This window comes from Dendrobates tinctorius, unplaced genomic scaffold (assembly GCF_039654945.1).
Source record: "Dendrobates tinctorius isolate UK_male_01 unplaced genomic scaffold, ASM3965494v1 ptg000046l, whole genome shotgun sequence".
Lineage (NCBI taxonomy): Eukaryota > Metazoa > Chordata > Amphibia > Anura > Dendrobatidae > Dendrobates > Dendrobates tinctorius.
The window spans coordinates 45,825,265-45,850,029 of record NW_027361714.1 but is presented as its reverse complement, the minus strand read 5'-3'; the positions used below and the strand labels follow the sequence as shown (position 1 = coordinate 45,850,029).

The window sequence follows — 24,765 nt, the reverse complement described above, 5'->3', positions numbered from 1 at the left end:
GATTATATCCTTGGCAGATACTACCAATTCCCGATGACATGAATCTAATCTTTGCAAGCAGCCTTAAGGCCCCCCATACACATTAGACTAATGTTGGTTGAACCCACCTATGGTTTCGTCTACGGTCTAATGTGTATGGGGGGCAGTGGCTGACTTCTGGTCGGATGAGATGTCAACTGCACTGAGATAAGCCACCGACTGACACATCAGCCGGTGGCTTATCTCAGTGCAGTTGACATCTCATCCAACCAGAAGTCAGCCACTGCCCCCATACACATTAGACTAATGTTGGTTGAACCCACCTATGGTTTCGTCTACGGTCTAATGTGTATGGGGGGCAGTGGCTGACTTCTGGTCGGATGAGATGTCAACTGCACTGAGATAAGCCACCGGCTGATGTGTCAGTCTGCAGCTTTCTCATAGAAAACAGGAGTGAAAGGTCCTATGTATGGCCATCTGGCCACCGAACAGCTGAAGCATCACTCGGCCGACAGACATCTAATACTGTATGTATGGCCGCCTTAAGAACTGGTAGTGAACTGATGGCTAGCATTTCCTTTTGACTACAAATCATATTGTTATGTGGTGAGAAATTAGATTCACTTTCAATCAGATCTATCATTTCCTTCTTTTATTTTTTATTATTTTTTGGTGTAGAAAAAAGCAAATCACACAATTGCTCTTCAATAATGCTTTCTCAGTAAAACATATACATATAAGTTCAATACTATGAATCAAATGAAAAGATGACAAATAAAAAAGGAACTATGACCTTCTGAACTACATACGTACTGTATGTATGCTTATCCATGTAATAATGATTTCTTACAAATGAGCTGAAAATATGCACATTTTTCTCTATCAATTTACCATTTGTCATAAAAAATAATGAAAAAAATATTGTTCTTTTTTTAAATTCTCACTCTACTATTATTAGGTATTACACAATTGCTAGAGAAATATAATTATTTCACATTTTCACAAGTAAATCTGACTGATCTTCCAGTTTGTATAGGGGGTGTCACAACTTTTTGTGCCGATGGCAGATGTTAGTAAAAAGAAGGCCTGGGCATTTGTATTTGAACACGCTGCTCCTTTTATTGTCAGGAGAGATAAGCTGCAGAAGGTAGTGTCTGATAATGGAGTGCTCTTCTTTACCCAAACAGAACACATGCCCATTTGGCTGAGCCCAACATTCTGGTATATGGGAGAACAGTAGTGATGAGTGAGCGTGCTCGGATAAGGTGTAATCCTAACACGTTCATGTGATAATCGAGTATTTTCGGCGTGCTTGAATACTATGCTCAAGTTCCCGTGGCTGCATGTCTCACGGCTGTTAACAGAGGCAACACATGCATGGGTTGCCTAACAAACAGGCAATCTCTACATGTGTTATAGCTGTCGAACAGCCTTTAGACATGCAGCAGCGGGGACTTGAGCACGCCAAAAATACTCGATTATCACATGAGCATGTTAGGATTACACCTTATCCGAGCATGCTCCCTCATCACTACAGAACACTTGGCAGCTATCTAAACTGTATGGCTGCCTCAAGATCCTCGTGGAACACATGTTTGTCTCTACTGTTTTCTGTTATCAGTTGAGGAATTTCACACAACTATCTCACTCACTTTCTATAGATGGTGAATATTTAAAGAGGTTGTGCAGGACAAAACAACTGTAGGACAGGTTACCCTAACACCCAGCGCCTTTACTTATCGGCTGAGATCTACAGTACTTCGACAGTTGCTGGATGTAAACAATGTACGGGGCAGAACTCAGAAGCTCCATACATGTTTTACTGCCTTCTGCAGGTTGTTGTGCATTATCTCCTAGTCTATGGATAACGTAGGCCATCAATTGCTTAGTCTCGTGCATTTCCTTGCCTTTCAAAAGAGTAATGGTAAGACCTTATTCAGACGTCCGATTTTGTCATGTTATTTTGACCAGAGTTTGGTCCGAATGTTTTCAGTTTTTCTTGTACATATAGAAATAGAAAGTCTGAAAATCGGACCACACTTGGATATCATCTGAGTGTAGTACGCTTTTACACGGACTCATAGATTTGCATTGCAGATTTTGATCCGACCCTTGGACCAAAATTGGATATGTCCCCGCAATTTTCTGCTCGGTCTGCAAAAAATCAGGGATATATCAACGGCCCCACAGAATATTACAGGAATAAGTGCTAACTGTGAAAATCAGGGATAGCACTAATACGCAAAAATAAGACATCCGAAAGAGGCCTAATGGAGAGTGTTGGAGCTGTAGTTTGTATTCTCATAACTCCAGAATAAAGCACAATACTACAATACTATTTATTCACAGGTAACGGTGGTTTATCAATGTCATACTGATCAGATCTAAAAAAAGGACTCTGATACAGTTCTCGGTGACATGTTCCATAATTGTCTAGCAACTGGGATTCTTTTTTAAATCGTGTCAATTTGTGTTTTGCTGTCCATACGCGGGCCACTTAGCACAGGCAGGCCGTGGGTAGCCTCACATATACAAGACTGCTGAGAAAGACAGATGTGTGCATTTGGCCTAAGAAAGGGCACTCTGAAGCTTATTAATTGGGGGCGGACGGGCAAAACTGCAAATGGCTAAATACATTTTGCATTACAAGTGTAAAGTGCATGAACTACAGGTAAGACCTGGCATGTTTTACAATAATCTGTATTATTACAGACACAAGTCATAGACTTCATTTAAGTTAATTGCAAAATTAAAAAAACTCATCCCTGCTACTTTATGAACGCATCTGCCCTATCGTGTTTGGCTTGTTTGACTTTTGTAGCAAGACTCTGCTTCTAATGTACGGTAGCTGTTGATGACTTTCAAGGTCTATGTAGCTTGGGACAACTGTAGCTAAATGTATAATCGAGAATTATTCACTTTTAGTTCGGTATATAGTCTATTCCGGGGAATGACTGAAGCTCAGGACTGTAGCTTGCCATCAGTGCATTAGGATGCGATATTTCGCCTCAGACACTTCATTTCATTGTTACCTTCCTTTTGATATATACAATCTATGTGGAAAGTGATGGCTATGATGTCCATACTGTCCTACCAATATTGGTAAAAAGCCCTAGTGTTTGACATTATAGTGACCATGTAGAAACTGTTAAAGTTTGACCAAAGGCATTAGTGAATTAGGTGGATGATACAATGACTGAAACGTAACAAGTTAAAATTTAAGGCCTTTATCTGTCAATGAGCGCTCTATTAGAAATCATCTATATACCGTATTTACAGATGTTATAATATATTTATATTTTTTTCTTAAAAGTAACAGTTTTCTGTTCACAGTGCCAATATCTGTACACAAAGCATTTCACAACTCGTCAGTATTTTGGCATGGGGATCAGTAGCTCCATATATACAGAAAATAGAGCAGCTACAGAAAATAGAGCAGATGCAAAAAAATCAAAATACATCTGCTATAATGACATTTATAAATCCTTTGTAGTAATGTGACCATGAGTGGTACAAAGCCAAACAAGTCCACACAAAAGTTTATTCAAACTCTCCTTTCGTGGAGAGGCGCTTGCTAAATCCAAAGTGGTGTGAAAACATTCAAAAGTGTCTGTACATTTGTAGGGAAGTGTGGGTAGTGCTTCAATTATACCTTTTGTTCTGATCTAGACAATATAAAAAGTAAAAATAAAGAGCATATCTTGCGTGTGATACTTTACATATTCGTATAAAGTTGTCTTGTCACATAGATCTCTTCTGAGTCCAGTTGATGCTGGTGTTTTTTTCCCATTCTTCTGTGGTTTTATTCATTATTTTGCATTTGCTTGTGAACAAAGTTGGATGTCACGGGAGAGGTTGGGGGTAGTTTTCATTAAGCATTGAAACGCAGTAGAAAAGTGCTATGTTCCGCTACATTAGTCTGCATATGGCATTCTCTAGTTGGAAGGTTCATTCAGGAGAAACCACCTATTCTTGTGTCCTCATGTCTAATTAGACAGATTGATCACAGGAACCTTACGGTGCTGGTCTTGCCCAGTCTGAAATGAATAAGAGATGCTGGAAAGGCTGGTATAGCATGATACCAGACAGCGGGTAACCACTGTTACCCAGATTACTATACTCTGCTTCCTTCTGACCTCTCTTAGACCTGTTGTAAAAAGCAACAACAGCCCACCTGAGGTTGATAAGAATCCCTCTTCATTGAAAGCAGCTAAGGAAAAGGCAACAAAGACAATCGCAGGTCTGGTCACTAGGGAGCTCCGCCTTCACTGATATTTTGGTTGCCTTTGCCTTCAGTTACTGACCCCGGTCGATCTTTGCTCTTGCTGCGCTGCTTATGTAAAAGCGCTCTCCACTTGGACTTGTTCTTCCTGAGGTGATTTAGCATATTTACAGATAGAGGAGTGTCTCCTGTAAACCTCGCCCACTCCACAAACAGTGGCTCTGCAATGTAGGTTATAAAGCCTAAGGACAAAAGAAAAAAGAATGGAAATGTAAAAACTACAAACTATGAGCTGTTTTAGACAGGCAATAATGGAACTTTAGTTTCATAATTTCCATCATAGCTTTTCATCCATGTGTGAAATTGTGCGACTCCAAAAACATTCCTTGTTATCAGCTCAGCACCGGGGAATTTTTGGCGATACTTTTTTATTAGTTGAGTAGTTGAGCCAAGACCCCCATACGTATTAGATTCTGGTGGGTTTGCCCAGCAGTCTAATGTGTATGGGGGCTCCCAACTCTCTCCCGACAGATGATTTTGCACTGTCTGATGTCTGATTTTGGATAACATATCTTTTTGGTCTTTAAGGCCACGTGCACACTCAGTATTTGGTCAGTATTGTACATCAGTATCTGTAAGCCAAAACCAGGAGAGAAACAATCAGAGGAAAAGTATAATAGAAACCCGTCACCACTTCTGGATTTATCACCTATTGATAGTTTTGGCTTACAGATACTGAGGTAAAATACTGACCAAATACTGAGCGTGTGCACATGGGCTTAGTGTTGTGTTCATTGGGCCCCCGGTTCAAAAGATCTGCTCTACCACATAATATTTCTATAAAAAAAGGATTTGGGTTAAAAGACAAGAAAAAAGGCAAACATTCCCTGAAAAAAAAAATTCTTCCCTTGTAGGGGGATATGATCCTCATATGAGAGCAAAGTTTCCAAACATGGGTGTTATGCCAGGGTCACATTTGTATAGAGCATCGGATGCAATATGCTAATGACACTCGGCTCAAACGCTACTGCAAGCGGGAGCCTTGTGTCATTGCCCTGTGCTCCTATCCTCTTGCATGCCAGAATCATATCACAGGTGAGGAGAAGAAGGGGAGATTAATCTCTCCATCTACTCCATTGCCTGTATCGGCGTATACCAGACTGCACTCTCATGACATCAGAGTGAAGTCCCATGTTTTGCACGCACCCCTTGACTTGAATGGGTGCACGCCATGTGAGATACACTGTCAATCAAAGCATGTTGCATTTTTTTTTCTCGTGCCGAATCAGCATCACAAAAAAACCCGCAGATCTGTTCTGCCTTATTGAATAACATTGCAACTGCTCTGTATTATACGTCAGTGTGAGTGAGCAAATTTAGGGTATGTGCGCACGTTGCGTATTTGCTTGCAGAAATTTCTGCAAGGTTTCTGCATCTCGGCAGAAAAACACAGTGAAAAATCTGTGCATTTTTCATGTGGTTTTTCATGTGCTTTTTGTAAATTCATAGAGCTAAATAAAGATATAGTAATTAAAAAAAAATAGTGATGTCATTTCCTTGTTTAACCTCTTCTTTTTCATTCTACATTGAAGACCATAATGTCATTACATACCAGGTTCAAATATAATGTTTACACACAAAACAAATATAAAAATATAAGTGAATATATATATAGTATGCCTGGGCTCCCGCATAATTTTCATAACCAACAGAGGCAAAGCCGATGGCTGAGGTTATATTTCTGGGAAGGATCCAATAGCCATAAAGGTTCCCAGGCTATTAATATCAGCTCACAGATGTTTGCTTAGCCTTTACTGGCTAGTTTACAGGGGAACCCCAGAAAAAATTGGCACGGGGTCCCTCTATAAACCGAACCAGCATATGTTAGGCAGACAGCTGCAGGCTAATATTAATAGCCTGGGAAGGTGCCATGTATATTTGCACCCCCCAGGCTAAAAACATCAGCTCTCAGCTACCCCAGAAATAGTGCATCTTATAGCCTAGCTCTTCCCACTTGTCCTGCAGCGGTGGCAAGTGGGGTTCATATTTGTGGGGTTGATGTCACCTTTGTATTGTTAGGTGACATCAAGCCCACAGGTTAGTAATGGAGAGGCGTTTATAAGACACCTATCCATTACTAATGCTATAGTTATATGGTAAATAAACACACAGCCAGAATAAAGTCCTTTATTTGAAATAATCACACAGACTCCTTTATTGAATCTAAATTACCATACTTACTGAACACCTAATCCGCAACGCCTTCGTCTCCTGCAAACAATCAAAAAATAATAAACCAACATATAATACTATTCTGTTCAATGTAGTCCATTTAATACCGAGTGTCCCACAGCGATCTCACATGTAGAACAGCCACATTGGGAGATGTGATGGCTCTACCCGGCATCCAGTGATACACTGACAGGAAGTAATGCTCCCGCAGTATATCACTGTACTGCCGTGAGAGTTCACCGGAGTTCATCAGCTCTGGTGCTCTCACTTACGGCACTACCACTTTCTCACACAGCGGTGCCGTAAGTGAGAGCACCAGAGCTGATCAGCTGATGCACTGCGGTGAAGTCTCATGGCGGCTCAGTGATATACTGCAGGAGCTATTACCTCCTTTCAGTGTATCACCGGCGGCCGGGTGACTTCGACGCGGGCACTCGGTATTAAATGGACTACGGCAGACGGGGAGAATATGTTGGTTTATTATTTTTGATTGCTTGCAGAAGACGCGGGAGTCAGGGATTAGGTGTTCGGTGAGTATGTATATTGTATGGGAATATGTATGTGATTATGTGAATAGTTTGATTTTTTTTTTTTTACAATTGAACTTTGGCGCCGGATGATGAGACTATTCTCCCATCATCGGCTTATGCTGTCTCTGTATATGTGACAAAAGAAGTTGCCGTAGTAGTCCCATCAGACGACGCCTATGCCAATCACTAATGGCTGTTCGTCACACACAGACACCCGCAGACAGACACATACAGACACACGCAGACATAGACACACGCAGACAGACACAGACACACACAGACACCCACACAACTGCAGACAGACACATACAGACACACGCAGGCAGACACAGACGCACACTCTTCCTCCTTCTGACATCATTTCCTTTAACAATTCGCAACGTATTTGGCAGCAAACCTTCAGCAAATACAAAAACCTTTTTACACCTGTATTTTTGCTGCAGATTTCACTGACTCAATTGAAGTCAATGAGTCGAAAATGCTGCAGAAAAGCAAAAAGAATTGACATGCTGCAGAAAATAAAACGCTGTAAATATGGGCGGAAATTTACGGATCATGTGCACAGTCATTGAATTACCTTGCTTTAGTATTCCATTGCGTTTTTGGAGCATTTGCGAGCGTAAAAAATCCGGGAAACCGCATCAAAAACGCTTTGTGTGCACATAGCCTTAAAGTGACTTTTGCCTGTGTTTTGTTTCAGCCAAACCAAGATTAACCCCATAAGAACAGGGCAATCTTTAAATTTTGCTCTATCGTTATTTCATTCCCCTTTTCCAAGAGTCACCATTTTTTTTATTCCATCAACAAAACCATATGAGGGTTTGTTTTCTTGCAGGATAAATTATAATTTTTTTATTCTTCTGTTAATGGACCTGTGTTAGGGCTTGTTTGTTTGTTATAGACATTTTTTGCTATTCCCTTTAAGGGACATCAACTTCTGATCGCTTGATTGACTATTCAATACTTTGCAGTACTATAGTATTGCAGTGGATGGCAAAACTGACAAACTCCTATGAAGCCCAGACAGTGGCTGGATTTCATAATTACATGGCATACATAGAGCCCTCAGTAAACCTACAGAAGCCATGGCATCTGATCAGCACCCTGTGTGCGTGTCGAGTGACGGCTGACATTTTGAATTCCTTTTAAATGTCCCTGCTTGACACCAGCATTTAAGAGGTTATACTGATGAAATTGGGCTACCTCCAATCCCATCTATTTTGCCATGTGCTAGCTATGTAACACAGCCAGTATTCAAGCTGCAAATAGCAGGCACTGCTACTGAGCCCCATCCTTATTGCACAGACGGCAGAATAACATGGATGATGATCACATTGCATTGCTCGGACTGGCTGGCGGCTCTCCTTACCAGAGCAGGACAATCTGTATTTCTATGCCGCTGTCACGCTCGGATCAGGAGAGCTGCCGGCCAGTCCGTGCACTGTGATGCGTTCGTCATCCGCGCTATATGGCCATTCGACTGCGACCTTATAGTGATAGTGCACGGCCGCATGCACATGTACAGCAGCCATCCCAAAGGAGTTAAATGTAAGGGTATAAGGCTGGGTGTTTTTTCTTCCAAATTAGGAGTTCATATAAAAATGAGCATACTTTGTTAATTCTGTTCTCCTCTTTATGAAGAAAATAGTCTTTGGTTACAAAATAGAGATGCTCCCAATTGCATCTTGTGAACCTAAGCTCAGTTTGTCCCATATAATTTTGCTCTGGGCAGACAAACACCACATCTGTGTGAGTATATGCTAATACTACTCTATGGACACTTTTTAATATTGTTTTATTTCACTTTTAAATCTGACTGTGATGTTTATTATATTATGATGACTTAGGGTTGTGATTTAGCATTGTGAATTTACACCAATTTAAATACTTATGTCCTAAAAAAAGGTGAGAAGGTGAGTTTTTTGTATTGTACATCGTATTGATTGATGCTATGCTTCCATGGGCTGGAATCCTGCGTACAACTGCAGCGTCCAATCCACAGCATCCAGATGTTACAGCATAGTGGAGGGGATTTTATGAAAACCAGTCTCCACTATGTGTGCACGGCCACATCCGGCGGCTCTGCGTAACCGGAACGCAGCATGTCTATTTATCTTGCGGAGACGCTCAGTCTCCGAAAGATACATAGCACAGTCTATGAATAAGATGTGGTGATTCCGGATGTGTTCAATTAATACATCCGGAATCACCGCACATACAACAGGTGGTGGCACTTTGGGCGGTGCGGGGTATCCGCTGTGTCCAAAGCGCAGGGATTCCGACCCGTGGAAACATACCCTTACACCATAAAGCTTTAGCGTATAGAACATTCATTCGTCAAATTTCTTTCATGAACAATTCCTAACTTATGATCATAGATTTACTCCTTCACACATTATTTCCTTTTATGATGTGCCCTATTTAATATCATAATGATGAATTAAAGTGTACTTACCAACTTGTATACTGGGTATCGAGTCCTTTTGTTGATTGCAAAGTGGGCTTATTTCTAAGCCAAACTTCCGTTCAAGTTCTCCTAGGAAGCAGATAAAGATGTGTTTTAGTTACCTACAATACCGTCTAACTGACTGCATATACATTGCATGCCCAGATAATAAAATTCAAAGAATTAGAGAGGCATTTGTTAGGCTACCTGTGCTGCACGTTATCCCTTTCAGTTACATAATGTAGAAAACAATTTGACTGTGGAAATGCAACCATATACAGTGATTTAGTGGGTTAGTAAGACACATGTTGGGGAAACACACAATTATGCGTTCTTGCACATGGTATTCTGGAATTGATTTGGGCTTCGGATATGCAGCGACTTTGGCCAAGACACCTGTTAATTCTCCTGACATCTTTGTTTTGGTAAATACTTGCATTCCAAAAGAAATAACAATTTTGGGGAATCTGAAAAGACTTTTAAATTAGTGCTGACAGTGTAAGAATAACTCACCTATCAAGTTGTCAACAAGGAATAACAGTGGAACAGAATAAAGCAGAGTTCTACCTCCTATCCATAATGTACAACTGCTGGAGTCCCACTAATTGATCATTACTGATCACTGGTTCACAGTCCCTACTCTTTATGACTAAAGTGGGGCAGAGTTGTAAGCTGCATACATATTAGACTAATGTCGGATGATCCTTTAGCCGACTTTTGACTAATGTGTATGGAGACCGTTAAATGGACCAAAACTCCACACAATGCTTAATGTGTATGAGGGACTACCGATTCTCCTAGACAGATGATGTGAAGAAAAAGATGTCAGATTTCCAACGGCTGTTCCTTGTTTTTCTCCAGGAGACAAGCCAGTGTCAGAAGAATCAGATGGCAGCTTGCTCATAGAGAATATTGGAGTGCTCGGTTGTATGGTGGACTTGGGGAAAATATTTCAGCAGACAACTTTGTAATATATATGGGGCCCTTTAAATCCATGGGAGATATACAAACTATCAAGAAAAATAATGATAAGGAGCCAATCATAGTATCCAAATCAGTAAAGTTGCTCTCATAACTATTTCACAATGCCATGATGATGGCACAGGAGAAATATAATGTATATTTTTTTAGCAAAAAAAAGTAAAGGTTATGAAAGTTTCCCTTCTCCCATTTTAGTAAATGCCAGGAGGCTGGATCTCCCAAACTTCATTGTGTCTGTAGCCAGAGTCTCCTGTGAGCAGCTCATCCATCCCATCTACTGCTTTATTACAGAAATGAATATAAGCTATGGCAATTCACTTTACTCTGGAGTCTTGGCTTTGTCCTGAGAGGATCTTTTAACCTTTGTTTAGAAAATGGATGGGAGTTATTGGTTTGGCTCAGCAATGCTGGACACGTTGCTGTAAATTTCTGGCCATGTCTAACCTTGTCTGTAGAATTCTTCGCAGACTCTCTCACTCCACTGCTTGCTCAGCTCCCACACACGGCAAGGATTGCAGATGTCAGCACACTTCAGGGCAATCTGAAAGCACAATTCAATTCAGTTACAATGAGGTGTATAATATTCAGTAATATGTCAGGTCTCAAAATAAATGTAACTGAATGCTCCATCACAGTCTTTGTACCAAGATACACAGCACTCAATGGCTCTGAGGTGTTCAATGTAACATTCTGCAGGAACTGGCTGTGAAATAATTGGATGTAGCCTAACAAACATTGGTGCACATAAGTAATGGTCTACCAAGCTAAAGCCAAATAAGGCTAGTTTTGGGGCATGCCGGGGAAGGACAGATACTGCGGTATGGGGGTCATACTGTGTAAACAGTGACTATCAGCTCCACTGCAGTGAATGGCTATGTCGGGGTTTTCGTGGGCATACCCCGGATTCCAACAGAAACCCATATGTACTATCCAGGGTTTAATGTGAACCTAACCTGAAATCAGTCCATTCAGTGAGTCTCTGCAGATGTTTGTGCCCTTTTAATGACATTTTATACTTGTGTATGAAAAAATACAAAGGCCTTGAATCATTAAGATTGTTGTTTTGTACGTATGATAGGGGTGCAGGAATAAAGTGCACCGGATTCATTAAAAGGTCTTATCAGTGGGGTGTACCTCAGTGCACCTTGCCAAAAATGTTATTCCAGTCAGTAAAAAACGGAGGCAATATTGATAAATTTGATCGGTGGGCACAGCCACGCTCTATCCCACCATGGCTCATCCCCAGATCCGCCCGTTATGGCAGAGCTGGCAGAAACTGGTGTGTAAATGCCTGTGCCTCTCTGGTGTAAACACTTTCATGAATCAGGCCCAAAGTATTATTAGAATGATACCTTACTGACTAACCACATATATTATAGCTGCAAACTTTCAGGGCACACAGATCTGGATAAAAACATTTAGATAAATGGCCCTTGAAATTACCACGCTCCCTTGGAAAAGACCATACGGTAATTGTTAGCACCAAAAAGACCCATATCTCTGAAACAGTATGCAAGATTAAAAAAAACAAAACAAGGTATAATAAGGGGAGCAGCAAGGATAAAATAAGACTTTTGACCTGGTGACAGGTCCTTTGAAGGCAGCTATTCAGCGCATGTGCAGATTCAAGAGGTTCTGCTGCCTGTATTTGCATGTGCGATTAATGATTTCAGTGCTTGCACAAAAAGGACAGGGTAGAGGAAGTGGTCATAAGAGTAAACCACATAATCACAGCCATCTTAATTATTATGAACGCCCCAGTGCAGCTATCCATAACTTAAAGAGGTTGCCTACTACTTTTTCATTGATGACCTATCCCCAACATAGGTCATCAATCTCTGATTGGCCAAGTTTGACACCTGGAACCTCCGTTGATCAGCTGTTATCCGAGTTGGCGGACAGATGTACTAACTTGCCGAGCGGCTCTGACTACTTGCAGTGGCCAGGGCTTGGTATTACACATCTGCCTCCCATTCATATCAATAGGAGACAGATGTATAGTACTTGCAGCAGCCACTGCAAGTAGACGAAGCAGCTTGGCAAGTGAGAACTTCCGGCAGCCAACATCGATAACAGCTGATCGGTGGGGATGCCAGGTGTCGGACCCGGCCGATCAGACATTGATGACCTATCCTAAGGATAGGCCATCAATGTAAAATTAGTGGACAACCTCTTTAAATCGGAAATTTGTGTATGTCAGGGGGCTTTAAAATGCAGCACAGGATAAGTAATGGGGGTTGCAATTGCTGCTTAAGTCAGAACATTTAAGTTTAGGGTACATCACAATTTTGGCTAGAAAGTGTCCCACCAATAGTCAAACTGTTCATTTAGAAACTAAGAAAGCAAGAAAATGCATGCTTTAGACTGAGATATAATTTTTACCTGTAACATAAAATGCCGATGGTCTGTGTCTGTTAGAATGAGATCGTTTTTTTCAAGGTGACCTTTAAAACGGCTTAGAAATTCATTCTGACGATTGATGTCTGTCGATAAGATTAAAGAACCCAATTGTTGTTCAATATCCAGCCTGAAAAAAACAAAAAATGGTTAGGGTGATCAAAGACAAGCAAAAAACACACATAGCAGAGGTTGTATCTCCCTACGTTAAGTGTAGCCCCATGTGTTGTGGCAAGGATTATAGTGGGCTGTCTAGTTCTCGCTGGGGAACTAGACCACCCATGGACAAGAGTGGAGCTGTTTTGTGGAAAGAGCAGACCCTTTCTGTAACAGTGAACATGTACTATCCGAAAAAAGATCGTGCAGCAAACTGACCAATGTATTTTAATAAAGCTGTTGAGATAACAGATTGAAAGAAATAGCAGCGTGCATCAGTCGCTTCTGTGTTTCAGCCCATTCAAATGTATGAGTGCTCCAAAAAAATCTGATCCCACATGGATCATATGAATTGCATCTGAATTTTACGGACGTATTGCCGATATTAACCTAGGCAACTATCATGTACATTTTAAACTGCTAATGTTTAAATACAGATGCCCTACCAACATAAAATATGGACACATGGATGTAACGTGAATGACAATAGGGAAGAGAGATTCGGGATGAAAACTGGATAATTTTTCATACGTTTCATATGGTTTCTGTGAATTTTCTTTATTTACAAAACTCTATACTGCATGAGAATAAAATGTATGAAGGGATGTGAATATTATAAGAAAATGACTGTGTTCAAAAGTATTCTTCTTTATATTTCATGTAAATAATATCTAAATTATGCTTACGTCATTTCTTTTGACAAATGTGCAAAGAGCCTCGATTCTCTCAGCATGCCAACGGTGGACCTCCAGTGGTGGTTCTCTAAAACTGATGTGTTCTATTGCAGGAAAGCAATAAAATAAATGTTATAAAATATGAATCACAGGGTATTATCAATATAAGGTAACCTAGCGTCTAGTAAGAGTAGTGTTTACCCCCACTAAATATGATAACCCAATTATCATTGTTATGGCCTGACTTATTCCCAATCACATGACTGTATTATTATGTATTACCAAGACAAAGTTTTTCAGTGACTCAGTCAGTGACGCATGCTATTGTAAAGCTTTGGTATGGCCTTACCTATAAAGAAGCCATGATGTTTAGTGTCCACATGTACTCTGAAAGGTCCGTTTGACTTTAAAGGGCTTTTCCAGGCTTATGATATTGTTGATCGTTTTGACACCTGACACTCGCATGGATCAGCTGTTTACAGCTGTAGCATTGGTTGGATGCAATCAGTGTATGGAGACAGAAGAGCATAGCTCAATAGACTATGTAGTGGCCGTCCAAGTGAGTGGAAGCTGAGCAGTGGTACCCGAGAATGGCCACTACACAGTGAAGTGCTCCAATGCTGTTCCAAGTCTGTACACTGTGTACATCTGGCCATCTTGGGAGCAGCAAACAGCTGAATAATGGGGGTGCTGGGTGTCAAATCTCCACCAATCAGATACTGATGACCTATCCCAGGGACAGATCATTAATACAGAAGGTCTAGAAGGCTCCTTGAATGGAGTAATTTGATAAATTCTGGGATCGGAAAAAATAGTGCTGCAAACTGCAGTAATCTTATCACTGGAGAGGTTGTTGCTAACCCAACTGGCTCCTAAAAGCAAGTGTGAGCCAAATATCTGTCCTACTAGACCAATGTGGGACACGTATGAAAACTCTCTTAAAGAAAATATGCCTTCATTACTCTAGCAACCTATCATACTGCAGCTTTTATTTTTTAAAAGCACAAGAAATGAAAGCTAATCTATGATTGGTTGCTTTGGGCAACAAAGACCATTTTTCTTTTAATCAGTTTCCTAATTCTCCCCATTAGACTTTTCTATTCTACAACAGACTAGTGCTATTATCTGTTATTTTACCAGAAAATATACTTATACCTTGGTATAGCAGATGTTTACCTGGTACATGCTGGCAAGATGGTGTTTCGTTTTGATTAAAAATGGCTGGTTTACTCCTGGGTGATCCACATCATGTGCAGCTGCTGCCAACAGCCCGAGCATTATATCCAGAGGAGTTAGATAGCTGGCAAGCTGGATGACATAAGTAGAGGTTTACTTTCTACAAAAGTAGTAGCAACCATCCTTACAAATATTATTTAAGCTCGCTTATCTATAAAAACCCTGTATAAAACAAGTATTATGCATTAACTGTTTTTACAGAGGAAATTGGTCTGACCTTTCATAACTTATAGAAAAACTAACGCTCCATAAAGATAAAAAAATATAATGGGTCATCCTACAGGATCATCCATCTAATATGGTCATAGCAATAGATTGTGTAAAGGGGTTGTTCCTTTCAGGAAAGTGGGGTCCAAAGTGTAAAATATCTAAAATAAACTCAGCAGGTACTCGCCCTCCCGGGGTTCATTGTTGCCTCCCTACCTCTCATCTGCTCTTGGTGTTTTGGCTATGGCGTTGACGTCAGGTCAACCGTGTGCATCATGGCTCTAGCCAATCACTGAGCTCAATGGCTAGTGCACTGAGCTCAGAGGTGCGTGCTGTCGAGCTCATTGAGCGCCAGAGTGGTGATGCATGCAGTTGATGCATTGATGCTGCTGCTCCAGACTCCATAGCCAAAAAACTGAGTCTAAAGCTGCAACTTGGAGCTGGTGATGGATTCAGGCAGGGTGAATACCTGCTGTGTTTGCTATTTTAGGTATTTCATAAAGTTTGGATCCATTTTCCTGAAAGTGCACAAACCCTTAAAGGGTATGTGCACACATTGTATTTTTGTTGTATTTTTTTCTGCCCAGTTTTGTCACAATTCCTGAAGGGTTTCCTGATGCCAGCAAAGTGAATGAGATCCCTGAAGTCTCATGCACACATTTCTTATTTTTTCCTTGCAAGTTTGAAGCAGAGTTAAATCTGCAGCATGTCAATTTCAGTGTTTCAGCTGCAGATTTCACCCACACTAATGAGTGGGGGAGAATCTGTAAAAAAAATGAGGTAAAAACTTGTGTATTTTGCGCAGCTTTTTTCCCGCAAACACATCAGGATTTGCACCAGAACTTGAGCACATGCCGTAAGATGTTTTTTGATGTTTTAAAAATAAAGTACCTACTGAAAGGAACAATAATCTATTGAAATAAAGCTGGACAAACTGTAGAACCTAATATAGTTGAAGAAAAGCTGGTTGGACACATCTGTATAAATGTTTGTTTGCAGTGAGGACAGGCATGCTATAGCAACATCTCCTACTCCAGGGAAGTACCGGACATCACACAACACTGGGAGTATGGTCAGGTGCTGAATGTCAGACCGGCTTCTAGAAGCAAGTATACTGTATTTCAACAATCTGCACACAATTTATATAGGGAATCTATCACCAGGTTTTTGCTATCTCATCACAGGTGCGTTGATGCAATGGCGCAGAAGATGAAGACACAGTGGTAACTTATCCAAAGATTATTTATTAATCTATCACAACGGTTTAGGTGATTAGGATACAGAATTAAGAAGGATTGACAAAAGAATGCTCTGAAGTATTTTACAATGGCAACATACTGTATACTCCTTTTTGGGGGGTCAGAGTTGCTATAACAATTCTAACAATGAAAACTGTATCTTACAAGGCAACACACAATAATGGTCGGTCCTAATACCCTGGTCTACAGGGCGTCACAGTGAGACTCATACTTTTGACTATCGTAGTTAGTATTTTGGCAGCAAAGGCCCTAAGGGAGTCAGTGGCATTATTCTATTAGCTCGCAAATCGCTTATCGACTATTCACTTCAGTGATGCACTTACCCCGGTTGCCTCCGTCTACTGAAGTGTAGCCCAAAGTCCCTTCTGTACCGTAATTTACACAGCAGTCGTCTGAGTCCCTCTGATTGGCTTCCCTCTCTTGGGTCATCTCGATCCTTCTGGTCAGCTCTCTCTTTCTAAATTCTTCTGATCAGCTCTCCCAATTCCTCTGATTGGCTCCCTCTTATCAAATCCTTGGATCGGCTCTCCTGCTCTCTCGATTCCTCTGATTGGCTCTGTCTTGTCATTTCCTCAGATCGGCTCTCCCGTGCTCTCGATTCCTCTGATTGGCTCCCTTTTCTCAATTCCTCAGATCGGCTCTCTCACTCTTTCGATTCCTCTGATTGGCACCCTCTTCTCAATTCCTTGGATCATCTCTCCCGCTCTATTGATTCCTCTGATTGGCACCCTCTTCTCAATTCCTCGGATCGGCTCTCTCTTCTCAATTCCTCGGATCGGCTCTCCTGGTATCTCGATTCCTCTGATTGTCTCTCCCGCTCTCTTGATTCGTCTGATTGGCTCCCTCTTCTCAATTCCTCAGATCTTCTCTCCTGATTCCTCTAATAAGCTCCCTCTTCTCAATTCCTCAGATCGGCTCTCTCACTCTTTCGATTCCTCTGATTGGCTCCCTTTTCTCAATTCCTCGGATCGACTCTCCTGCTCTCTCGATTCCTCTGATTGGCACCCTTTTCTCAATTCCTTGGATCATCTCTCCCGCTCTCTCGATTCCTCTGATTGGCACCCTCTTCTCAATTCCTCTGATTAGCTCCCTCTTCTCAATTCCTCGGATCGGCTCTCTCTTCTCAATTCCTCAGATCGCCTCTCCCGCTATCTCGATTCCTCTGATTGTCTCTCCCGCTCTCTTGATTCGTCTGATTGGCTCCCTCTTCTCAATTCCCCAGATCTTCTCTCCCGATTCCTCTAATAAGCTCCCTCTTCTCAATTCCTCAAATAGGCTCTCCCGCTCTCTCGATTCCTCTGATTGGCTCCCTCTTATCAATTCCTCAAATCAGCTCCCCCGCTCTCTCGATTCCTCTGATTGGCTCCCTCTTATCAATTCCTCAAATCAGCTCCCCTGCTCTCTCGATTCCTCTGATTGGCTCCCTCTTATCAATTCCTCAAATCAGCTCCCCCGCTCTCTCGATTCCTCTGATTGGCTCCCTCTTAGCAATTCCTCGGATCGGTTCTCCCGATTCCTCTGATCGGCTCTCCTGCTCTATTAATTCCTCTGATCAACTCTCTCTCGGATCCCCATTACTCACTCAAGGCTGAGGCTTCACTTCATTGGTCAGTCCTGTGCTGGTAGCTGCGGATATAAGGCAGCTCAGCTACTTCCATTTGTCTGTTCTGAAGCAGGTTCAACCGTCAACTCCTCCCCTTCTCTGCTCCCTTGGGCCTTTTATAATTCTTAGCTGCAACACAGTTATCACATGACCTTGTGTCCCTTTCTTTTGGTTCCTCCCCTGAAACCCATGCCTATTTTATGGTTGCTCTTTTTATTCCTGTTCTTACAAGCTGTGGCCACTAGATGGCGATGTTTGCTTATTTAAGCTTCACTGTACACTCGACTACAAAATTCCTTAATTCTCTTACAGAAGATGATAAATGGGCAGAGACCCTGATTCCAGTGATGTCACCTACTGGGCTGCTTCCTGTAAATTTGCTAAAAATCACAATTTTCTCTGCTGTAGATCTACTAGTTACCTGAATATGGAGCTCTTTATAATCCCACCCACATCACTGCTTGGCATCTATCTGTGTACACTATGCATAAGCAAAAAGCTGGAAATCAGCGGTGGGGCAGAGTTACACAGACCTCATGATTAAAGTGGACTACACAGATAAAACTGTGCTGTTATCAAAACCACAGCAAGCACCCTAGTAATTGACACATCGTTGGAATCAGAACAAGTAGCCCAGCAAGTGACACATCATTGGAATCAGGGACTCTGCCCCTAGATTATGCTGCTCTCAGATTAGGTGGCAAATGCCTAGTGACAGTTTGAAATTAAGCATCAGAAGACCCCTTTACAGAAGGTTAAAAGGATAAATAATGCAGATCTGAATATGACTGTCATTAGAGTGACTACAGGGCCAAACAACAGTAAGATGTTACAGGGAATTATTTAAAAAACTGACTTGTTCATATTATATCAATTGAGTGTGAAATAAGATGTAGGTATTCTAACTAGTAGGGATTGTTAATAATGTACAGCGTACACATACCTTTGGGTCTTTCAAATAGCAGTGCATAGCTTGTGTGACATCTGCAGCATGGACAGCATTGTGATATGGGTTTTGATTATGGTAGTCTTCCTGAACCATGACTAAAACAAATTACCCAATAGGCATACATATTAATGAATTAGCCATGCACCTTCATTGCTATAGCTAAAGAAATAACCTCAACTATAGCTAAATGTTTAATTAACAGAATTTTGATGACATCATGTAAGAAACAAGAAGCCCAAATCTCAATCTTTAAAAAGAATGGTCTTTCTTGGTAACTATTACGGATGAGCTTTGGATAAGTGCTTATGCGAATAGCTATAATGCTTCCCGAATAGCTGCCTCGGTAACCCGGATACCTGGAGCGCTCCTGATAATCAGCTGATCGCCGTCACAGCTGCATGTGTCGCCGCTGTGTGACAGTCACAACACATGTATGGAGAGCTCAACAAACAGGCTCTTCATACATAGCTGTGACTGTCACACAGCGGCGACACATGCAGCTGCAGCGGCAATCAGCAGGAGCGCTCCAGGTATCCAGGTTACCGATGCAGCTATTCGGGAAGCATTATAGCTATTCGGATAAGGAGGGAGTTGAAGCTATTCGATCATCACTAGTAACTATAAAATTGTGATTCAAATATAAGTATCAGAGCATTAGCATTGAGAAAAATCAAGCTACTTAAAAATTCTAAATGAAAAAAAGATATATAGAAATTTTAACTGGGTCAATATGATTTCTGCTGAGATTCCTACTTTTCATACTGTATATGTGTTTGAGGGTGCAGCCAGACGGCCATATAAATCGGACCGAGATTGGACCCCAATGCTCTCCCACCCAAGTCTGATAGCTGCATAGAAATAGATCAAGTGTCACAATCGGGTGAGGAGAGCCATTGGCCAGTCTGTGCATTGTGGTCCGATCTCGATCTGATTTAAAAGGTTGTCTGACTGCACCCTAACTTTTATTGAGCTGCTATCATTTCTCATGACTTATCTATTTTATTAGGTGCTTCCCTTGAAATGCTGGGACATGTTTTCTTACAGCTCTGCCTCTCTTAGGGTATGTGCACATGTTGCAGATTCTGCTGCGGATCTGCAACGGATTTGGCCCTGCGGATCCGCAGCAGATTCTCCTGCATTGTACAGTACCATTATTTCCTATGTAATTTGAAAAACGCTGTGCACATGCTGCGGATTTTTCTGGGCAGCTTTGCTGCGGTTTTGTCAATTCTTTGTGCGGATTCCGCAGCGTTTTTACACCTCTTCCATTATAGGAATCCACAGGTGTAAAACCGCAGGGGAAATCTGCACAAAAACTGCAGAAAATCCATTGGAAATCTGCACTAAATCTGGATGTAAAATGCAGGTTGCTTTACCTGCGGATTTACCAAAATCAGCGCGGAAAAATACGCAGCAGAATCCGCAACGTGTGCACTTACCCTGAACTGAGAGCTAGACATGACCATTCTACTTCTCAATAAGGAATGCCCCGTACATAGTCTGCCACAATCAGCACTGCTTGGACTGCATTAGTGCGGATAGCGGCTGCCATGAAACTCCACCCACCTGTGATTAACCAATGGACGCATGATTTTGCTTAATAATAAGCGGCCATTGACTGCTGCTGATGCTTGGTATTTAGGTGACCAGGCACAGGTAATGGCAACAAGTTGTCAATTTATTCATACAGTTCCAGAAGGAATAAAAAGGAATGAAACAAGGCATAATTTGAACATAAAATGATATTCCAGAACTGTTACTTCCTGACGAATACTAGGGTTTAGTCACACAAACATGTCAGATCCCTTTAAACTGTACATCCGTTATATAATACATACAGCCAGGAACATACCTAGAAACCTGTGCAATTTCACCATGTCAAGCTGGAAATGATGGATAAGTCCGTGGACATTGAAGAGATGACACAGCAGTGTTACAAGGCTGTTACCTGGTGAAGCAGAAATGCTTTCATTAGTTCCAAGTAATAGAAGAAAGCCCTTTCACAGGTCCTCTAATAAGGACAGTTAAGGGGGGCTCCTATTTATAACTGAGGTTTCTCATTTGGCATCCTGGGGTGCAGGATTGTTCACCTTTGTATTGCTGACATTTCACTATAATACTCATCTGCTGTCTTTAACGCTGACTGTGAGCTGTGAATAAGGAAAATACAGGAATGTAGTGAACCACAAAAGCCTTTTCATTCTTCAGTTGCCAGAAAGGTAATAAGGTTACTGCCAGTTCTTTATGTTCCTTGGAGAGCCGTGGGTCAGTAAAAAATCAATAGCCTTCATGCCGAAGCTCAAAGTTTAGAGTATGGAAGCTGGAAACAATGGAGTATGTGTACACTTCCTCTCTGGCATAACCAGACTTTGTGTGAACTTCACAAGTTTTTTGCTTTTATAAAATATTGAGACACTGATCCGCTTCCTCGTCTGGCCGGCACTTCACAGTAATGCTGGAGGTGATTGACAGGTCTCTCCCTATTTACCAGTAAGGAAGAGACCTGTCAATCACGTACAGCAGGAAGGGCTGGCCAGAGCACCTTCAGAATGTACATTCTCTGAACATGTCAGAGAATAATATTCCTGGCTGCAATTGTGCTGGCCGCAGATTGCACAGCATGAAGCACCTGACAGATTCCCTTTAATATGACTACTATAGGTGGCAAATGACTGGGTTACAATGGGTGGAAGTAGATCTGGGAACTATGAGGGCCAGTCAATGCCTTTGACATCCATAAATTACCATATACGGTAAGTCAAGGCATTATTCTGCACCCAGGAGGAATCCAAAAGTCATTGCACCAGTGTAAGGTCTGACAATTTCATCCTAGTATCCCACAGCAGAGATGTCTCTGCAGGCCATCACTGACCCACTGCCAAACCCGTCATGCTGGATGACCTTGCAGGCAGCATGTTTACCATGACATCTCCAGACTCTTTTACGTTTTCTGCATGTACGTAGTGTGAACCTGCTCTTAGATCAGAACAAGACAGCAATGGCAGACCTGCTAAGTCTGCTGTTCTCTAACAAATGCCAATTGAGCTGTATGGAGCAAGTCGGTAACCACAGGTACCACTTTTGGATGTCGGTTCCTCTTGCCACCCTTGTGGAGTCTGTTTCTGGCAGTTTGGTCAAATACATGCACACTCATTGCCCACTGAGTGCCTTTTATAGGGCTCTGGCAGTGCTGATCATGTTCCCCCTTGAACAAAGGAGCATATACTGCAAAGCCTACGGGGCTGATACCCTTCTATGACCCTGTTCTACTTTTATCGCATAACGGCCCATGACCTGGCAGGATTATAGCGACATGATGCCATCGGCAGAGTTGGAGTAGATACATTTCTACTGATCATTAGGCGACCTAAAACTGTTCCAAAAATAAACTACCCAGCTTTGAAAAGCTCTCTGGGTACTGCTGTAGACTCATTCCATATATTTTGGCTGGCTACCGCAGTTTTGCTGTTTTTCTCACACACTTGTGTCTAAAACTTTGCAAAACATTTTATGCCTGGTAGAACTATGTTTTTATCGGTTAGATCTACAGGGTGGGCCATTTATATGGATACACCTAAAAAAAATGGGAATGCTTGGTGATATCAACTTCCTGTTTGTGGCACATTAGTATATGGGAGGGGGGAACTTTTCAAGATGGCTGGTGACCATGGTGGCCATTTTGAAGTTGGCCATTTTGGATTGCATCTTTATAAATGGCCCACCCAGGCATATCCATATAAATGGCCACCCTGTATATACCGTTTAATCCATCTGATGATGTTACTTGACTCATAGGCAGCAATTTGCTCTATATTCCCATTTCCGTCAATATGTAGGTATTATAATTTTAAAAATAAGCCATAATACTGCACAAAAAGGAATCTACTCCTAGCTAAGCTCCAATATAAAAATATACCCAATATGTCCAGCATAGTGGTGTCTAGGGCACCAATGGAATTGAATGTGTCCATGTCTTTGATTAGTGAATCATTTTTGTGGAGATTGTCCAAACGCCCCCCTGCTGCTAAATTCGCTCAGTCTTTTGTGCATTACTTCAGGCCAGATCTCTGCTGTAACAAGCATTTGTGAGTGATGCAGTTGTAATACTCTAGCAATAATGGAAGTAAATAAGTGGTCTGCAAATGATGAGGGTTCATGAGAAGCATATGGTAGATAATTCAGTATAAGTGTCTGTCCTAAACTATCACCATCTGCTGAAAAAATCAAGCTGATTATATTTTCATTATATAATGTTTGATGCCACTTACTCAGGATTGTAATCATCATTGTTAATGCTGAGGGCAGAGCTAATCTTCCTATGGCCACCTGTGGTTGGACAAGCACTTACACAATGTTTAACATCATGCTGCTAAATATGCGTGAAGCAGGGACTGAGATGAGAAAAGTGATCTGTGGTTATTCCTTCTAGCGATATGAACAATGAAAACCGCTCTGATGCCTATAGTACACAAATGTTTCATTTATGATGACAAATGATGTCAAATCCATAGCACATGTCAAATCAGCAGCAGACATCCAGATCTTCACACTGCCACATTGCTATCCATGTGAAGTAAAAGTAGGTGAAAACATGTGCAGAAAACTGTACGTCATAAGTTCTGCTTACCATTTGTCAGGCGGTCAAAAAGGAAAATGTCAAAATTCCACATCCCCACTTTAGATAACATATGCTGGAATGAAACAAAAATTCTTGTTAGCTTAATTGTTGTCAAAGTACACCACTCCTGTAAATGCAGCCCGTACAATCAGTGAATAGTAAATATGTAACTACATCAGAGTTCATTTCATAAACTTGTGAATCAGTGACCGGCCCAACGTAGGGGCTCACCTCCCTGTCTCTGCAATCAGTGACCGGACCAACCTAGGGGCTCACCTCCCTGTCTCTGCAATCAGTGACCGGCCCAAAGTAGGGGCTCACCTCCCTGTCTCTGCGATCAGTGACCGGCCCGACGTAGGGGTTCACCTCCCTGTCTCTGCGATCAGTGACCGACCCATCGTAGGGGCTCACCTCCCTGTCTCTGCGATCAGTGACCGGCCCAACGTAGGGGCTCACTTCCCCGTCTCTGCGATCAGTGACCAGCCGAACGTAGGGGCTCACCTCCCTGTCTCTGCGATTAGTGACCGGACCAACCTAGTTGCTCACCTCCCTGTCTCTGCGATCAGTGACCGGCCCAACGTAGGGGCTCACCTCCCTGTCTCTTAGATCAGTGATCGGCCCAACGTAGGGGCTCACCTCCCTGTTTCTTAGATCAGTGATCGACCCAACGTAGGGGCTCACCTCACTGTATCTGCGATCATTGACCGACCCATCGTAGGGGCTCACCTCTCTGTCTCTTAGATCAGTGATCGGCCCAATGTAGGGGCTCACCTCTCTGTCTCTGCGATCAGTGACCAACCGATCGTAGGGGCTCACCTCCCTGTCTCTGCGATCAGTGACCGGCCCAACGTAGGGGCTCACTTCCCTGTCTCTGCGATCAGTGGCCAGCCCAACGTAGGGGCTCACCTCCCTGTCTCTTAGATCAGTGACCGGCCAAACGTAGGGGCTCACTTCCCCTGTCTCTGCAAGGTTACGTCTGTAAGAATTAGTGCTATTATTTAGTAGACAAGCAAAAAGTGTCATAGTATTTAATTACAAAGAATACCATATTTCCATCAATAGCTTTTACTTTTTTATCACAGAAAGGTAAAAAAAAATCTCTAAATAATTCTAATTCATGTAATACTCTCTCTTGGCTTTTTTATATGTTGCATTTTTTGCTGTGGTTTCTTTTGCGCATTTTTCAAGGGTAAAAAATTCTGCAGTTTACAGTACTAGTAAAATGAATGAGAGTTCTGTAATCTCATGTACGTGCTGCATATTATTTATTACCTTG

General features: G+C 41.9%; 1 protein-coding gene across 3 annotated transcripts in view; it reads right to left on the bottom strand.

Moving 5' to 3' along the window:
- Positions 1 to 616: 616 nt before the first annotated feature.
- PDE7B (phosphodiesterase 7B) overlaps positions 617 to 24,765 on the bottom strand; it is a 532,888-nt gene continuing 508,739 nt past the window's right edge. For all 3 annotated transcript variants that reach the window (XM_073575865.1, XM_073575863.1, XM_073575864.1), the window contains 9 exons: positions 23,499 to 23,562; positions 20,724 to 20,819; positions 18,866 to 18,966; positions 14,794 to 14,925; positions 13,630 to 13,721; positions 12,773 to 12,917; positions 10,835 to 10,931; positions 9,419 to 9,499; positions 617 to 4,443 (listed from right to left, as the gene is read on the bottom strand). In XM_073575865.1, coding sequence (XP_073431966.1) covers positions 4,229 to 4,443; positions 9,419 to 9,499; positions 10,835 to 10,931; positions 12,773 to 12,917; positions 13,630 to 13,721; positions 14,794 to 14,925; positions 18,866 to 18,966; positions 20,724 to 20,819; positions 23,499 to 23,562 — 1,023 coding nt within the window. In that variant the 3' untranslated portion in view covers positions 617 to 4,228. The remainder of the gene's footprint in view (positions 4,444 to 9,418; positions 9,500 to 10,834; positions 10,932 to 12,772; positions 12,918 to 13,629; positions 13,722 to 14,793; positions 14,926 to 18,865; positions 18,967 to 20,723; positions 20,820 to 23,498; positions 23,563 to 24,765) is intronic.